Source organism: Cyprinus carpio, chromosome B8, assembly GCF_018340385.1.
Source record: "Cyprinus carpio isolate SPL01 chromosome B8, ASM1834038v1, whole genome shotgun sequence".
NCBI classification, from domain to species: Eukaryota; Metazoa; Chordata; class Actinopteri; order Cypriniformes; family Cyprinidae; genus Cyprinus; species Cyprinus carpio.
In genome coordinates, this window is record NC_056604.1 from 21,539,961 (window position 1) to 21,557,046 (window position 17,086).

Below are 17,086 nucleotides of genomic sequence, written 5' to 3' on the forward strand. Positions count from 1 at the left end.
AGGATAACGTATGTGTCAATAATCCAATGCTCACTTTTGATTGGCTTTATTTCTTGTGGAGGCTGTAGATCAGGGTTCCTCAAATCTTACCCTGGAGGGCCAATGCACTGCAGTGTTTAGCTCCAACCCTGATCAAACTCACCTACCTGTGATTTTCTAATGATCCTGAAGACACTGATTAGCATGCTCAGGTGTGTTTGATTAGGGTTACAGCTAAACTCTGCAGGAAAGTGGATCTCATGGGCCAGATTTGAGGATCCCTGCTGTAGATTTACATATTACATAGGAACAGAAGTTGCCTAATGCAAAACGTGGGCTTGGGTTTTTCTCATTACATCCCATCTAGGACACACAAAATACGAGTTAATTAACTTTGATTTTATGGCATTTTTCCAAACGTTTATTTTTTGCATCAGGTCATTGATAAGGCACAATCTTAACATCTATTGGAAATATATTACTGGAATCGATACAAAAATGTTGCTATCATTTTCATATTGAAGTGAGTGACAAAAAATATAAATATTCATGTTATTACTGAAATCTCCCTTTTAAATTTCGAGATGACAATCAAAACATTATTTAGGATAACACTGAATTTATACTGACCCTCAGAAGATCTAGGCCTACCCAGAGGCAAAGAAATTGTTCATGCAAATATCACAGTGTCACGTGGAACCATTATGAACATTTTTTAAAGGAAAAAAAAGTAATACATACACATGGCAAACTATGAGCAGGCAACAAATTCCATGTATTATTGGACTACATTCGTTGTTGTTGTAGTTTCAAATGACACTTTGCACAAAAAACTACTGAAATCGTATACAACCAAAATTATATAGAATATGTAATCTGTATTGACATGATTTTAACATTAGTTTAACATTAACATTTAACAAGAGTTTAACATTAATCACAAAATTATCAGACTGGTCATCGTGACGTTAAATGGTTTTTGATTTGGGAAAAGGGAGGACTGGTTCTTTAGCAATATGTGGTCTTTGAATGTTTAACAATTTTAAGGGAGATATCTGGCTTGAAGGGGTTAAAAACAAATGGGACGCTACACAACATCAAATAAGCTCGAGCTTCTTTGGCATAGAAATATCCCTGAACACACTTTAAAATAATTTTATTTTAATCAGAGTATAGCTAAAGCTAAAGACGGCAACGCTTGTGACTTCATCATGATGTGATCTAAAAATAATGGCACTACAGTCAGTATCTGTGGCCTTGGAAAAAAACAGTCAGTGCAAAGATCTGAATTCCCCTTTTGCTTTTGGTTTGGATTGTCCATTCTTTGCTTTCGTGAGAAAAAGACATTTTGATGCTCTTGAAAAACAAAAGACCTGTTGAAAATAGTTATTTGTTATCACAAATTGCTTGTTCCTCAGAACTAAGCATAAGCTTAAGGAGTACAAAGAATTCCAGGTTGATTAGTAGTTCTTCTTTCTAATCATTTGTGGGAAGAACAGTGCTTTGTAATAAACAAAACTTGCTCTATGTATGGTAATAATCTGAAGGAAAAAAGCATGGGAGATCTAGCTAGTCTGCTTTTAGACTAAAACAGAGTTTATAAAACTGATTGCGTAGGCCAATCCTCTGTAAAATACTGATATCATAAAATTTCATAATTACAATTACATCAATATTAATACTGATATGTATAATATAAATACATTATTATTATTTATAAGAATATGCCAAATGCTCTCTTCATAACCTGAACCAAGTGCTAAAAAAGCCCATGTTACACATGGTGCTACAACAGAACATGTATGGACAAACACTTGCCCTTCATTATCAATCCCTTAGTAAATCTGGAGTGACATCCGAAGCAGCTGTCACTTTGTTGATATCGTTTGTCCATCGACAGCATTCATTATCAGTGCATTTAAACAAAGGCAGGAATGGCCCAATAGAGGGCACTGTTAAGCAACATTTTCCAAATGGTTTCTATTAACTAAAAACTGCAGGCAATAGTTCACTTTCTGCTGAACGACATCAGAAGAATAAGGACGACATTCCCAGCAGCAATTAACATTGGATGGAAATGTTGGGGATGGATGGATCATTGGCAAGTCTTTGTTTTCTATATTTGTGTGGGACTTATGTCAAAAGCTGCTTATTAGTGCCAGAGATTTGAATTAACACTGTAATGGTCAAACAATACATACATAACACAATGTACATTCTTACAGACATGCAAATGAAATAGTGTAAATAAAAACATATGAACACACAAGAGACAAAGACACAAAGGGACTGAACAAGAAAACTTAGGTAACAAGCAGACGGTCCTCCATCCTGATCAATATGCATAGTCAGAAACAAAGATCAACACGGCTAAATGGCTAAACTTTAGGTTCAGATCCCTTGGCATATTCAAAATTTAAAAATTCATTATGTTCAAACAGTTTGTTAGGTTAAGTGGTATTACAGGAAAACAAAAGCAATCAAACTGATTTTGCATATTTTGTCAAACCAACTCCTCCACCATTGTCTTTAAAGGAGTCAGGTTTTGCATACACAGCCCTTTATTCTCCATATAAAACAGCCTCACACAGCCTTTCCTTATTAGCATGCTTAGCATTAGCTCTTTGCATGTTGGATGGTTTAAACACCTTCAAAACTTACAAGTATAGGTGGTTCATCATAAAAGAAGCCATCTGTTTCTCTTCCCTGCTGAGAAAAACCCTGATTGAACCAGCCTAAGCTCCAGTGTTGTAATACTTGAAACTGGAAGAAACAGGACTCTGAAATCTGTCTCGTGTCTTAATCCGAGATAAGACAGTGACCTGAAGTGGATCTTGAACGAAGCAAGGTTTCCAGAGGCAGAGCAGATACGCGCGAGTATGCACAGACTACAAAATATATTCGCAGTATTAGCAATTCATGTAGTACTTGCGACCGGAATCCAAAGAAAGACCATAAAAAATATGAAGGCAGTCGGCCAGTCTTAAGTTCTACAACACTGCTAGACTGGTTTCCTGGTCCTTAGCTGGTATAGCCGTTCTCCCAGCCAAGCCAAGCTGATGTTTAGCTTGGCTGAAAAGTGTCCAAAACCAGCCCACAGAACCAACTAAGCCCTCAAACCATCGTAGACTGGTTTAAACTAGTTTTTCGTCAGGGTTGTGGAGAAAGAAATCCATGCTTTGGCTCCTGGCGTACAGGTCACACCTTCAAGAAACCTTCAAAGTCTTTCAACTATTATACAGTGGTCTCGCTCTTCCATACCCTGCTCTTCATACCAACCGAACCCTGTGATTGGTCAGTTCCACTAGTGTCCAATTCCACCACAGATCCCTTTAGTGTTCCATTTGGTGCTGAAACTGTCGTCAACGAGGCCATCGTAGTGACGTTTGATGCCACGTTAAGAGGGAACGAGCTCCGCTTGGACTCTCTCTCAGCAGCGACGGCCAGTTTTAGATTGTCTTTGCTCGCGCTGCGCCGTTGAGCGTTCTGCTGTGTGGCGGACCTGCTTGCTACTGAAGGCAACAGGGGAAAAGGTTTTCTACTTCCACTGCTACCTCCATCGCTACCTTCCGAAGGGCTCGTCGCTAGTCCCTCCCCTTTGTGCCGCCCATTGGTCAGAAGGCCGTTCTGACCCTCTGAATGGCTATTCCGTAGACTTCCATTCTCACTGGAAGCGTGTTTGTGTAGATGGTGGATATTTGATTGCTCTGTCCCAGAAGGTCCCAAAGCGCCCATGCTACCTCCTCCACCCGCTCTGAGAGCTTTGAGGCGGTAGTGCCCTCTACCGTCCCCTCTGTGATGGTATTGGGCATTCCCACCCCTTGTTCTACTGCAAACCTTCCTTCTTTGAGGCTGCTGGATGGGCAGTAGACTGGGTAGCAGATTGTTGGCCGGCTTGTTGTTCTCTGTGCTCGTGCTTGTGTTGGTATTAGTTCCCGTTGGCACTCGGGCAGCATTATTCACGTTGTCCTGTGTCACTTGAAGGAGGTTGGTGAGTTTGCAAGGCCCGGCAGTGATGCTTGTCGTCCCACTTTGAGTAGAAGACGACCTGGCAGAAGAAGAGAAATTGTTGGTGTCCGTTGGCGGATGGCATCCTACAAAAAGTTGGGAGCCCCTTTCCGAGGCACTCTGGATGCCTACGGTGGAAGTGCAAGGATGGGAATAAGCTGGCATGGGTTGGGAGCGACGGTACCCAGGGCAACAACTTAGCCATGCTGCCTGGACATCCAAACGCTTGAAACAGTGATGGAGCACCAAGAAGATTCCTAATCCGGTAGCCGTTCCTCCATACAGGCAGCTGAAGAGTTTCTGCTCTCTATCCACGTGCCAAACGGCCATAGCGCCACAGCACCACAGCCCCACAAACACAAACTGTGTCACCACCAGCGCCAAACACTGGACTTTCAATGAATACTGGTCCTCCACCGTCGTCCCAGCATGCACCGGGCCCACCGCAGAGTCCGTCGAGAGCAGGCTGGTGCTGCCGCTGATTGCCGGTTGGCTCTCAGGCAAGGTTGAGGGGTCGGAGGTGGAACAAGGAGGATCTTTGGACTCATGGAAGTTTCGCCACCTCAGGCAGAAAGCAGTGCACAGGAAGTAGATCCAGGTCACAAGAATGATCAGTCCAGCTGGAATGTAGAAAGCACCGAAACTGGGTTGCCATACCAACCAGCAGCTGTCGAAAGGTCAAGAGCAGTGAAAAAGGTCACAGAGGGCAAAGGCGGCAATTAGACAAACAACAGAAACAAAGCAAGCTCTGTACAAAACGGACACTTTTTAAAGAGCCTGTAAGGGAGTGGCCCAGCATGTGTAATAAATCTGCAACAAGTATCAGGCAGTTATTGAAAGAACAGAAGCTAATAAAATCTCAAAGTATGAGCTCAGACAATTTTATTTTATATTAAGTGTCGCCAGTCTATCTGTAAGACTGTAATGTGACAAAAACACCGTAAAATTTCTAACAACAATATCATTGTGAAAGGCCTAATTACTGTATGATTTGCAGTACTGTCTCATAAATGACAAACACTGAAATTAAATCTTTTTGGGGGTTTTGGTTTCATTTTTTTAACATGTTTCTCATGTAATGCATGTTTTGCTTATCACTCATTATGTTTCAACAAGCCAGAATGCATGTCAACATATGTACTAACATATGCAATAGAAAATATTTGTTATATATTAAAAGTATCTATCATATGGTTGTAACAGAAAATAAGTGTGTGTGTGTGTTATTTGTTATATATTAAAATATATATATATATATATATATATATATATACACACACACACTTATTTTCTGTTACAACCATATGATAGATACTTTTAATGTACTTCCAAATATTTTCTATTGCATATGTTAGTACATATGTTGACATGCATTCTGGCTTATATATATATATACACACACTACCTTTTAAAAGTTTAGGATCAGTAAGATTTTTTATGTTTTTAATGAAGTTTCTTATGCTCATCAAGGCTGTATTATTTGATTAAAAATACTGAAAAAAAAAACTGTAATTTTGTTAAATATTATTGCAATTTAAAATAACAGTTTCAATTTTAATGTACTTCCAAATATAATTTATTCCTGTGAAGCAAAGCTGAATTTTCAGCATCATTACTCCAGTCTTCAGTGTCATATGATACTTCAGAAATCATTTGTAATAAATTTGTGTTGGAAACAGTTGTACTGCTTCATATTTTTGGGAACCTGTGATACTTTTTCAGGATTATTTTATAAATAAAACATCTTGTGTTACAATATACACTACTGTTCAAAAGTTTGGGGTCAGTCAGTCATTTTTGTTTTTATTTGTATTTCAAATATATGCTGTTCTTTTTAACTTTTTTATTCATCAAAGAATCCTCAAAAAGTATCACAGTTTCCAAAAAAAATATTAGGCAGCACAACTGTTTTCAACATTGATTATAAATCAGCATATTAGAATGATATTAAAATAAATAATATTTTGAGGTATGTTAAAACAGCAAACCAATTTTAGAAATTGAAATTATATTTCACAATATTACTGGTTTTTTCTGTATTTTTGATCAAATAAATACAGCCTTGATGAGAGACTCCATTAAAAACATTAAAAATCATAATGATCCCAATATATATATATATATATATATATATATATATATATATATATATATATTATATATATATATATATAAATGAAACTGTATAATGATATATACTGTAAATATAAATAGTTTGAAATATTGCTATTGTTGCTAAAGTAATGACAGGTAAACCTGTGGAATGTTCTTTGACCTATATATCAAGAATCAGTGATTTAATGTTAGCATTATGTAGGTTGTTGATAATATGAACATTTAAAGCTAAACAAGAGCATACAAGTTTTCTTAATGTTTTAAAACTCAGTACTCACTAAGGAATGTTGTCTCCATAGTTATTGATGTTTACAGCTGCAGTGATACCACATATGATGAGTGGGACCCCGCCAGCTATCAAATAAAATCTATTGAGGGAAACAGAGAAAATAAAACCGTTAGTGGTCAAGTGCTAAGCATGTTAACATTTTAATCATATTAAAAAGTACTGCAAAGATAGAAATAATGGATAGCCTATCATTTTACTGTTGTGTTGTCAAGGTGGATACAAAATATACATTAAAAAAAATTAATGTGCGTAATGCTACTGTCTGTTATATTTGCTACAGATGTTCTCTTTGGCCTTTGCCTTTTGCTTGGCGTAAAGAAATTTGTGTGGTCTATACATTAGGCAGTTCTGTGTCACTGTCTGTCAATGAAGAGCTATGTCTGGGCTCCAGACAGTGTAGGAGAGAGGGGAAACATAACAGGATTTATCCCAAGAGGCAGGCGTGGGATCTGGCCAGACCTCCCCAGGGGATGTGGAGAGCACGGAGGTCTAGAGTAAAAACAGAGAACACAGACTAGAGGGAATGAATATATTTGCATGCATGTCTCTAAGGACATGTGAAAGTTAGCGTTAACTAGTCCTATCCCTCGTTTGATTTACAACTACTCTGTCCACTATCTTTTTCCATTGCCCCCATTTGCTCTCTTTTTCCTCTGTCTGACTCTCCATAACAGCAGATGGGAATCAGCTTTTATCCAGACAATGGAGGTCTTTGATTAGTTTTTATATCATGGTGGTCCATTCAGTTTCTCTCAAAAGCCCATTTTGCTCCTGTACATGCCTATCAATAGTTTCTACTCAGGAAGTGCTAATTCAGTATGACGTCTGCCCATAAAACTGTCAATGTTTCAGACCGATCTGAGAAATGTGACAGCTGCTCTGAATACTGCAAATGTTTTGATGGAACCCAAACGCTTCCTTTTAAGATGATGACAAGAAACTTTTAATGTCGTCATCAAATGTGAAGCTCACACCGTTACAACTTATAGACTTTCATAAGAATAAACTCTGAATGTAAAAGGGGTATTTGCATGAACTGTCTGCGCACATATTCAGATGCAAGGACAAGGTATTCTGTTGTGTGACGAAACCAGTTTCAAGATCCAATCCCCCACTGAATCATATCCAGCTTCCTCCAAACCTGATCAAAATATAGTGTGTTACAGTGAAATCTAGCTAACTGAAAGAGCTTTTTTTACCAATTAGCATTATGCTAAGCTAGTATGCTAAACTGTTACCTTGCTAATTGAAGGATAAGTGAAACTTCTGACTGCAGTGGTGTTTATTAAATGTAGCTAATCCTGCCTAGAATTATTTCTTAGGTGCTTGGACAAAAACACTGATTTCTCATTTGGACGGCAATAAAAGGCCAACATGTTTAGGGTGACCAAACATGCCATTTTCCCAGGAAACGTCCTGGCCAGGATTTCTATATTGCCTAAAATATCCAGGTTTTGACTTTGGTTTCTTGTTTTCATACTTAATGAAGGTAATGTTCGTTTGACCAATAACATGCAGACATTGTACGTAATCGACCAATCGTGGTGCGTGAGAAGGTGGGATCTACAGAGAACGGTCAAAGCGATACAAATACGTGTACATATTAGTGTTTGACTTGAAGCAGCACTGAGCATACCGATCGGTGTATGACATCAAAGTACCGTGAGAGCGATTCAAAAGCACAAGAAGCCGTCTGCTCTCTAGAGCTCTCACGGTACTTTGTCATACAACAATTGGTCTGCGCAGCACAAACAAAGCCAAAAAGTGGATATTTAAGGCAATATAAAAATCCTGGAGAGGACGTGTCCTCTGAAAATGGCACGTTTGGTCACCCTAAACATGTTTTACCTCATGTCTCTATGTAAAACAAATACAGTCCAAATAGGCCTATTGATTGGATTACAAATAATTTTTGCTCTGTGAGAGTTTTATGGGCACTGGATCTATATTATAGAAAAAAAAATCAGGTATCTAAGAGTTTAAGTGTGGTTGCGAAAGATACATTTAAAAAACAACCTGTTTTTAATCATCTAATGCTTCCAGCCATCCATTATGACTTAACTGACCTGAGCATGGGCCGCTGGGTTGGTTGTACAGCAGACTCTCCTTCTAGTTGCTGTGGAGTCCTTAATAAGGCTTCTTTATAGATGACTCTGGCACTAACTCCGATCCATAACAAAGTGGACAGAGAAGAGTAGTGAAGAACAATCCCCACCTGACACAAACATATAAATGCATGAATAAAACAAGTAACACAAGTAGAGTAACAATACATTAGTGCATAGAAAAGAAAATATCAGATAATATTTTAATCTGTAGCTAATGTATTTGTTTTTAGTACAATGATAAATAAAAGTTAGTTTATGGATTTTGTCTTTATTATTATTTTTCTTTATTGTTTTGCATTTATATTTTGTACATGAATGCATTGTTTGCTTGTTAAAAATGACCTTGAAAAGCTTGGAAAGGCACTTAAAGGGATAGAAAATTGATTAAAATGAATTCATTTATTCACCCTCAAGTTGTTCTAAACCTTTATGACTTGCTTTCTTCTATAAAACAAAAAAAGAATGTGGGTAACTAAACAGTTGATGGTAGCCTTTGACTTCCATTTTTCCTTTCTATGCAAGTCAATGGCTACCAGCAACTGTTTGTTTGTGAACATTCTTCAAAATATATATATATATATATATATATAATATATATATATATATATATATATATATATATATATATATATATATATATATATATATATATATATATATATATATATATATATATATTGGTGTGTGTTTAACAGAAGAAAGCAAGTCATACAGGTTTGAAACCATTTAGAGTAAATAAAAAATATATATATATAATTATTATTATTTTTCATTTTCATTTTAATAAAATTAAACATTATTATTATTATTATGTAAGAGAAATGGGGACTTACTGCCTGGCATACAACTGGGTAGGCTGTCAGAGTGATGCCTCCAGCAAATACTGCAGATGTCATTGCGATGTGGAAACTAGTGTTCAGGAGAGTGTGCCAACTCTTCCTTGTGATTCTGATAGAGCTGATGGCAGAAAAAGAAAAGCTAATTTCATATGGATGTCCACTTCTAATTTAATATGTTTGGCTATTCAAAGTAATAAATCATGCAATGACAGAATTGTGTTACCTTGTAGCAACAGTTTGCAGAACTGTTTTCTTTTAGTTTTTGAGTGTGTTGACATACATTTGGCAATGTATTGTATGTATTCAGTCTCAGAATTGTCACATTTTAACAAAGTGAGACAAATACCTGTGATGCAATATATAGGTGATGATGATGGTGAAGAGACAGAGGAGCAGCACTGCAGTACAGGTGTAGATCACTGGATGGAGCACTTCCACTGGAATCAAAGGTGAACCCGGGAAATCTGGCATCTCCTGAAACATTGACAGGGAAAATGGAGAGAATCTTTTAAAATTCATACATATGACTTCATAGCCAAGCTATAACTCTAGGACACCTAACAAAAGAATAGGTGTAAGAAATGCCACTTTTTTTTTGGTTTAGATGCCATCTTCTACATGCTTCTTCTACATACTCCTTGTTCAAGCTCTTGTTCTGTCCAGGCTGGACTATTGCAATGCTCTCTTGGTAGGTCTTCCTGCCAGTTCTATCAAACCTTTACCATTAATCCAGAACGCGGCAGCAAGATTAATTTTAATGAGCTGAAAAAATGCAGGTCACACCTCTGTTTATCAGTTTGCACTGGCTACCAAAAGCTGCTCGCATAAAATTCAAGGCATTAATGTTTGCCTACAAAACCATTACTGGCTCTGCACCCCTTTACCTAAATTCATTACTTCAGACTTATGTCCCCTCTAGAAGCTTGCGTTCCGCAAATGAACGTCGCTTTACTGTGCATCCCACAGAGGCACAAAATCACTTTCACTGACTTCTACATTACATGTTCCCTCCTGGTGGAATGACCTGCCCAACTCAATCCGAGCAGCTGAGTCCTTAGCCATCTTCAAGAATCAGCTAAAAACACATCTCTTCCATCTTTATTTGACCCTCAACCTCTAGCACTCTCTATTCTAATTCTATTCTTAAAAAAAAGAACACTAGCTTTCCTAATCTTTGTGTATTCTATCTATTTGTTTTCTTTTTATTTATTATACAATTAACAAAAGATAAAAAGGCTTCTAACACTAGCTTCCTCTAATACTGCTTATATCGATAACAACAAATGGAATGAAACATTTAACCAAACGGAACAGTTTGTGAGGAAATGGATAAAAATCTATTTAAGTATAGCCAAAAAAAAAGGGGGGGGGGTGGTCAGAGAAATTGCTCTGATGCCAGCACTGTGAATTATGGGTTCTTCAGTGCCAAGAAGTTTCAACCAATGGCCAAGATAGCCCATCTATTACCAAATAACAAAAACAGCGTTGGACCTAGCTGAACATTACAATCCTTTGACGCATGTCATCATGAAAAAATGTTGCATAAAATATCAGTTTGTAATAGGAGACCTATCCTCCTCAAGTAAAGGACTGATTATACAGTATTCTCGATAAGTGTAGGCAGGGAAGTTTATCTTATTAACTAGATAAAACCAACCACAACCGGGCTATTAATCAACCTGACTACTTTGCACTTGGTTAGCAACTATGCAACTGAATGGATAAATAATAACAAATAACACTGATATATTAGACATTCCATTTCATTGTATGGCTCTGTTCCAAAACCTATTGAGCTGCCTTGATGTTTACTTCCTAAATTTCAAGGTCAACATCATAACGGTCATAAAACCTAATACTTGACGACATAACAAGCAACCCAACATATCACTCATTTAGTGATTTGTACCGAAGACTGGACTCATGATTGAATCCAATGGTGTGTGGTGTTAGCATCCATTTCTTGATTGATTTAACATTTTTGAGGTCTGACTGAAATATCATATTAAAATGTGAAATATACAATTGACATTTCTCTTGCATTGTTGGACATCTTAGATATAGTTTTTGCATTGCATGAAATGCATTTTGGGATCCTCCATGAAGGATATGTGAGATATTGGCCTTGAAAAAATATCTCTTAGGAGACATCAAAATTACAATACCCAAAGCAGGTCATATCAGTATTTTATAAAGGTGTTACCTGAAGTACAGCGTAATTGCTCAGCACAGAGCAGTGCAGTGTAGAGGTGGATGCATCACTATGGGCCAGCTGACAGCCATCCAGACTCCAACTCCCATGATGCTCCAGCGCCTGCAAGCTCCAGTGGGCAGCAACAGGGTCATTTCCAGGTGATGTGTGTCGTAGTGACACAATAATGGGATCGGACTGATTCCACATGCTACAACCATCTGAAAAAGAAGGAGAGCGAGAAAGCAGGAAAGGTTACATCTGTGCTCTGGTAAAAGTTCTTTCTAAAAATCAATGGATTTACTGTACTGATCTGAATATTTTATGAGTCCAAGGATGTATCCTGTTGGTCTTCTCCCAAAATGCCTGTACTACATCAGTATACAACCAGCTACTCAGAGCATTGTAAAAATTTGATGAATGTTTTCAATCCCTTGATTGTTGAAGCCGAAGGCAACCCACCAAGGCCAACGTAGATAACTGGAGTGTTGACGCCACGTCTGCGGGCAAGGTCCGAATGTCCTGTGAAATTGCTGGTAAATGGGAAGAATCTTCCATTGCGGAATGCCACAAACTGCAGCTTACAGTCAGGAGGAGCGTTCAGTGGAAAAAGAGACGCAGGGAGAGAAGATGAGGAGAGGGGAAATTGATTCTAGAGAGAGAAACACAAGATAAAATAAGGGCCAACCAAAAGTGGTACATTTCAGTGATTTTAGCAATATGATACCAGTGATTATGACAATAAACAATTTTTAGGCAAAAAAAAAAAAAACACATTCTTCCCCCGTAACACAGAAAAGCTTCCCTTTGTGAAAAAGCAGCACACTTTAGCATATTTTTAAAAGGAGTACTTATTGCAGATACAATATAATTACACTTGAGTGCGAAATGAACGTAATGATTTCAGGCCATAAACTGCACTAGTAAAAAAAGTAATATATATTTATAATATATATTTATTAAAATACATTTATTTCCTAAAATAAATGATTGGGACTGATATAAAAAAATATATATATAATTAAACTTTATTTGGAGTACCACTTGTGCACAATGCACATTTCTTAATATTAAAGGGATACTCTATCCCAAAATGAAAATGTAGTCATTATTCACTTACCCCCATGTCGTTCCAAACCCGTAAAAGCTTTGTTCGTCTTTGGAACACAATTTAAGATATTTTGGATGAAAATAGGGAGGTTTGAGACTGTCCCATAGACTGCCAAATAAATAACAGTGTCAAGGTCCAGGAAAGTATAAAAAGCATCTTTAGAATAGTTCATCTGCCATCAGTGATTCAACCGTAACGTTATGAAGCGACGAGAATACTTTTTGTACATGAAGAAAACAAAAATAACGACTTTATTCAACAATTCCTCTTCTCTTTGTCTCTCCAAATCAGCGTAGCGCCATTTTGGCAATTCTGAGCAGTACGCATGCGGCGAATTGTTGAATAAAGTTGTTATTTTTGTTTTCTACGTGTACAAAAAGTATTGTCGTCGCTTCATAACGTTACGGTTGAATCCCTGATGACCGATGGACTATTCTGACGATGCTTTTAATACTCTCCTGGCCCTTGACACTGTTATTTATTTGGCAGTGTATGGGACAGTCTCAAGCCTCCCTGTTTTCATCCAAAATATCTTAAATTGTGTTCCGAAGACGAGTGAAGCTTTTATGGGTTTGGAACAACATGGGGGTAAGTGATTAATGACAAAATTTTAATTTTGGAACAGAGTAATCCTTTAAGCCTAAAATGTGTTTTAATGTCACTATTGATTAGAATTATATGATCTTTAGATAATATCGGTCTTTAAATGTGAGATATTTAAAGTGTACCTGAAGTATACTTGCAATAATTCCACTTTGGCACATGTAAATGTACTTCAGTATATCTTTAGTTGGACGTCAGTACAAAATTAGTTGTTCCAGTTTAGCAGACTTATAGTATATCAGTTTAGTATACTAACAGTACAATTGCAAGGTATTTTGATTAAGCACATAAATATGTAAATGTATCTGTAGTATACTAAGCACAAAATAAATATATTTCAAATACATTTTAATATATTTACTTTTCACTAAATGCCACAAACTGCAGCTTGCATGCTAATTGCATTTGGATAAAAATTATTCTTAATTTAAATTTATATGAACTTATATATAATATATAAATATATATATATATATATAAATGTACACTTGCACACAAAACATGACAAACCTTGAGATGAAAAGCGTTCAGTGAGGTGTTGTGTGTTCCTGTGGTGCAGCGAAATCGCAGTTGCTGCTCAGGGGACGATTCAATCCCATCATGCCCCTGGCTCCCTCCTGCCCCGTCTCGTCTCTGATAGACCGTGCAGCTCATGCCAGTAAAATGAGCAGGACGAATCAGGTGAGCCTCCATCACAATGTTACGAGAACTCTAAGAAAGAGAGGAAATATGCTGATTTGGTGCTCATATCATTTCTCATTATTATTAATGTTGAAGATAGTTGTGCTGCTTCATATTTGTTTGTTATGAAAAGCATGATAAATATTTTATCAGGATTCTTTCATGAATAGAGTGTTCAGAAGAACAACATTTATTTAAAATAGCAATCTTATTCAAATGTAAATGCCATTACTGACACTTTTGATCAACTTAATGCACCCTAGCTGAATAAAAGTATAATATATGTGCAATAATGTGATTAAAAGCATACTTTGGAGAAGTCCTGTGCGTGAGAGTGCAGCTGAGGCCAGGCGAGAGTCTCCAGTGTGTAGACGACTGAACTGCAGGCTCTTTCCTCTCTCTGTGCTCGAGCCAGAATCTGATCATCTACTTGCATCAGGTTACTGCCCATTTCCACCAGCAACTCGGACAGCTGGGATGAAGGAGTGCACATTTATGTAAGGACACAAATGCACTGCAATATATACACTGCTTAATAAAATGTTCTACAGACCTCACGCAGTTCTGTCACATAGTCCATGAATTTGTGCATCATCTGAGCCACATAAAGAACATCCACCGTGTCTGTGAAACCGGCGGCCTCCAGAGTGTATGATCGCACCTGGTGTGCCAGAGTTACTGCGTTGGAGGCGTTGATGGGCATCTGAGTGAGAAAGACAGAATTAACAATGATATAAAATTCAACAAAAACATCAGAATGATTTCTGCAGGATCATGTGACACATAAGACAGGAGTAATGAAGCTGAAAATTTTGCTTTGCATCACAGGAATAAATGACATGTGAAAATATATTCAAATAGAGAACAGTTATTTTAAATTGTAAAAAAAAGTGTTCTTAATAGTATTAAATGTGCACTTGAAGTCAGAGGTGTAATGCCCATTCAAACCGAAGGGGTACGGGCCCCCTCAGATATATATTTTATATTTCACAGGTGTGATGTGCGGCACATCACTAGCTGTTAAATTCAAATCTGCATTCACTGGCTGGTGCTGAGCCAGAGACAGATGTGTTTTTACAGCACTGCACATTATATCCAATTACACATTATTCTGTTGAGCTTATGAATTCAGTGACCAATCAGAGGCTACCAGATGAGTCATCAATTTTTTGTGTTGTTCAGTAGGCGCATCGCTGACTAAATTCAGATCTCTTGCGAATTAATTCTCTCATCAGAAACAACGAAGTGCAGATGTGCGTAGCCTCGATGTAAGTTAGATATGCATTTTACAGTGTTAACGGCTTCAGTGATTATAATGGGATTTTCTGAGAGTGTTTGAACTCTGGCTAGACTGAAGTCAATGATAATGTTCTTTGATAATGTAAATGTTCTTTCCTCTCTTTCTGTACCATGAAAGCATTATAATGGGTGTTTTTGAGTGTTTCTTTATTAAATTCACGTTAAATAAAAAGTCAGTCATATTAAAAATAATATTTTATGGCATGACACCCATATCTGGTAGGCCTTCTTAAGTAAAAAGCCAGATTTTATGTGTAGTTAATAGATTACACTAACATTAGTCTGCTTTGCCCATCGCCCGGTATAGATCAACTAACATGAGTTATAAAGGTGCAAAATGCATTTACTACACATAGGCTATTTGAGAATCGATATGTCTCGAGATACCCCCCATCCCCGCCCCCCTTCACTCGTTCCCCCTCACAAATAATAAGTGCATGACGTCCCTGCTCGTAGTGTACTTCAAATCTTATAAGTACTTTAAAAAACTGCATTTGTTGATACCATAATAATGCCATGTTTCCTAACACACTTTTAAAAAGTGTATTTTGTAATAATATCACATTTAAAAAGTATGTGCATTTTAAATCATTTTTAATAATTGTTTGTTACTAAAGGAAGGTAAAGTACTTTATTAATATTTTAAGTGTAGTGTGTGATTTGATTTAAAACGAATATATTATGAATGTGCTAAAGTGCAATTTCATTTTTTAAATGTGTAATTACAAATACATTTAAATACATAATATACAAGTTTCAATAAAAATGACACAAAAATATTTTTTAAGCATTTTGTTTTACATAAATGCTTGTCAGTACATTCGGCAGTACACTTTAATCATATTTCAAAAACAATATAAGTAATAATAATGTATTACATATAACTTAAATCTTTAAGTTCTACTTACATGGGTTAGTAAACACTTTTAAGCCCAATTGCATTCAATAAAAAATTAAACTATAAAGATTTTTTATTTAATTGCAATGCACATACAGTCAGCATTAAAAGGTTAGTTCACCTAAAAATGAAAATTAGCACATGAATTACTCACCCTAAAGGGATCCTAAGTGTATATGACTTTCTTCTTTCAGACGAATCTAGTCGGAGTTATATTAAATATTGTCTTTGATCTTCCAAGCTGTTTAATGGCAGTCAATGGGTCTGTCCAAAAGAAGTGAAATAAAGTGCATCCACCCATAATAAAAAGTGTCTCACACGGCTCCGGGGGGGTGAACAAAGGACTCCTGTAGCGAATTGTATGTTTTTGTAAGAAAAATATCCATATTCAAAACGTAATAACCACTTTAATGTAGCTTTCACCAACAGTTTAGAAGTGACGAAGTGACGAACATGGAAACACAGCGGAGAGATCAAAACAAAAAAACAGCCACGAATTAGAAATACAAATCGAGGATTTGTAAAGAAGAATGTCAGAGGATTTCGATATAAGCTAAGTGGAGACTGGTTTTCCTTTGCTAAAGAAAGGAAACTTTGCTTCCTTTGCTCCTGTTAACAAATGTTGGTTTTCACAAGATGCACCAGCACATGCGCAACGCTGATCTCACATGTCAACAGCCCAGAGCTGGTTCCGTGTACAACTGGCGCAAGCTACATTAAAGTGATTATTACGTTTTGAATATAGATATTTTTCTTACAAAAACACATCGATTCGCTACAGGAGGTCTTTGTTCACCCCCCGGAGCCATGTGAGGCACTTTTTATTTTGAATGGATGCGCTTTATTTCACTTCTTTTGGATTGATGCACTGCAACACCCGCTGACTGACATTAAACAGCTTGGAAGTTCAAAGACAAATTTTAATATAACTCTGATTGGATTCGTGAAAGAAGAAAGTCATATTC

General features: G+C 36.9%; 2 protein-coding genes across 3 annotated transcripts in view; both read right to left on the minus strand.

Annotated features, from left to right (window-relative positions):
• The window catches only part of LOC109053914 (disintegrin and metalloproteinase domain-containing protein 9), a 1,168,157-nt gene that overhangs the window by 752,983 nt on the left and 398,088 nt on the right, over window positions 1-17,086 (minus strand). The window lies entirely within an intron of this gene.
• The window catches only part of LOC109094512 (adhesion G protein-coupled receptor A2), an 85,707-nt gene continuing 68,889 nt past the window's right edge, over window positions 269-17,086 (minus strand). The window contains exons 10-19 of the mRNA XM_042730123.1: window positions 14,478-14,627; window positions 14,235-14,396; window positions 13,754-13,954; window positions 11,992-12,181; window positions 11,542-11,750; window positions 9,685-9,812; window positions 9,333-9,456; window positions 8,458-8,606; window positions 6,381-6,470; window positions 269-4,654 (exon numbers count right to left, since the gene is read on the minus strand). Coding sequence (XP_042586057.1) covers window positions 3,214-4,654; window positions 6,381-6,470; window positions 8,458-8,606; window positions 9,333-9,456; window positions 9,685-9,812; window positions 11,542-11,750; window positions 11,992-12,181; window positions 13,754-13,954; window positions 14,235-14,396; window positions 14,478-14,627 — 2,844 coding nt within the window. The 3' untranslated portion in view covers window positions 269-3,213. The remainder of the gene's footprint in view (window positions 4,655-6,380; window positions 6,471-8,457; window positions 8,607-9,332; window positions 9,457-9,684; window positions 9,813-11,541; window positions 11,751-11,991; window positions 12,182-13,753; window positions 13,955-14,234; window positions 14,397-14,477; window positions 14,628-17,086) is intronic.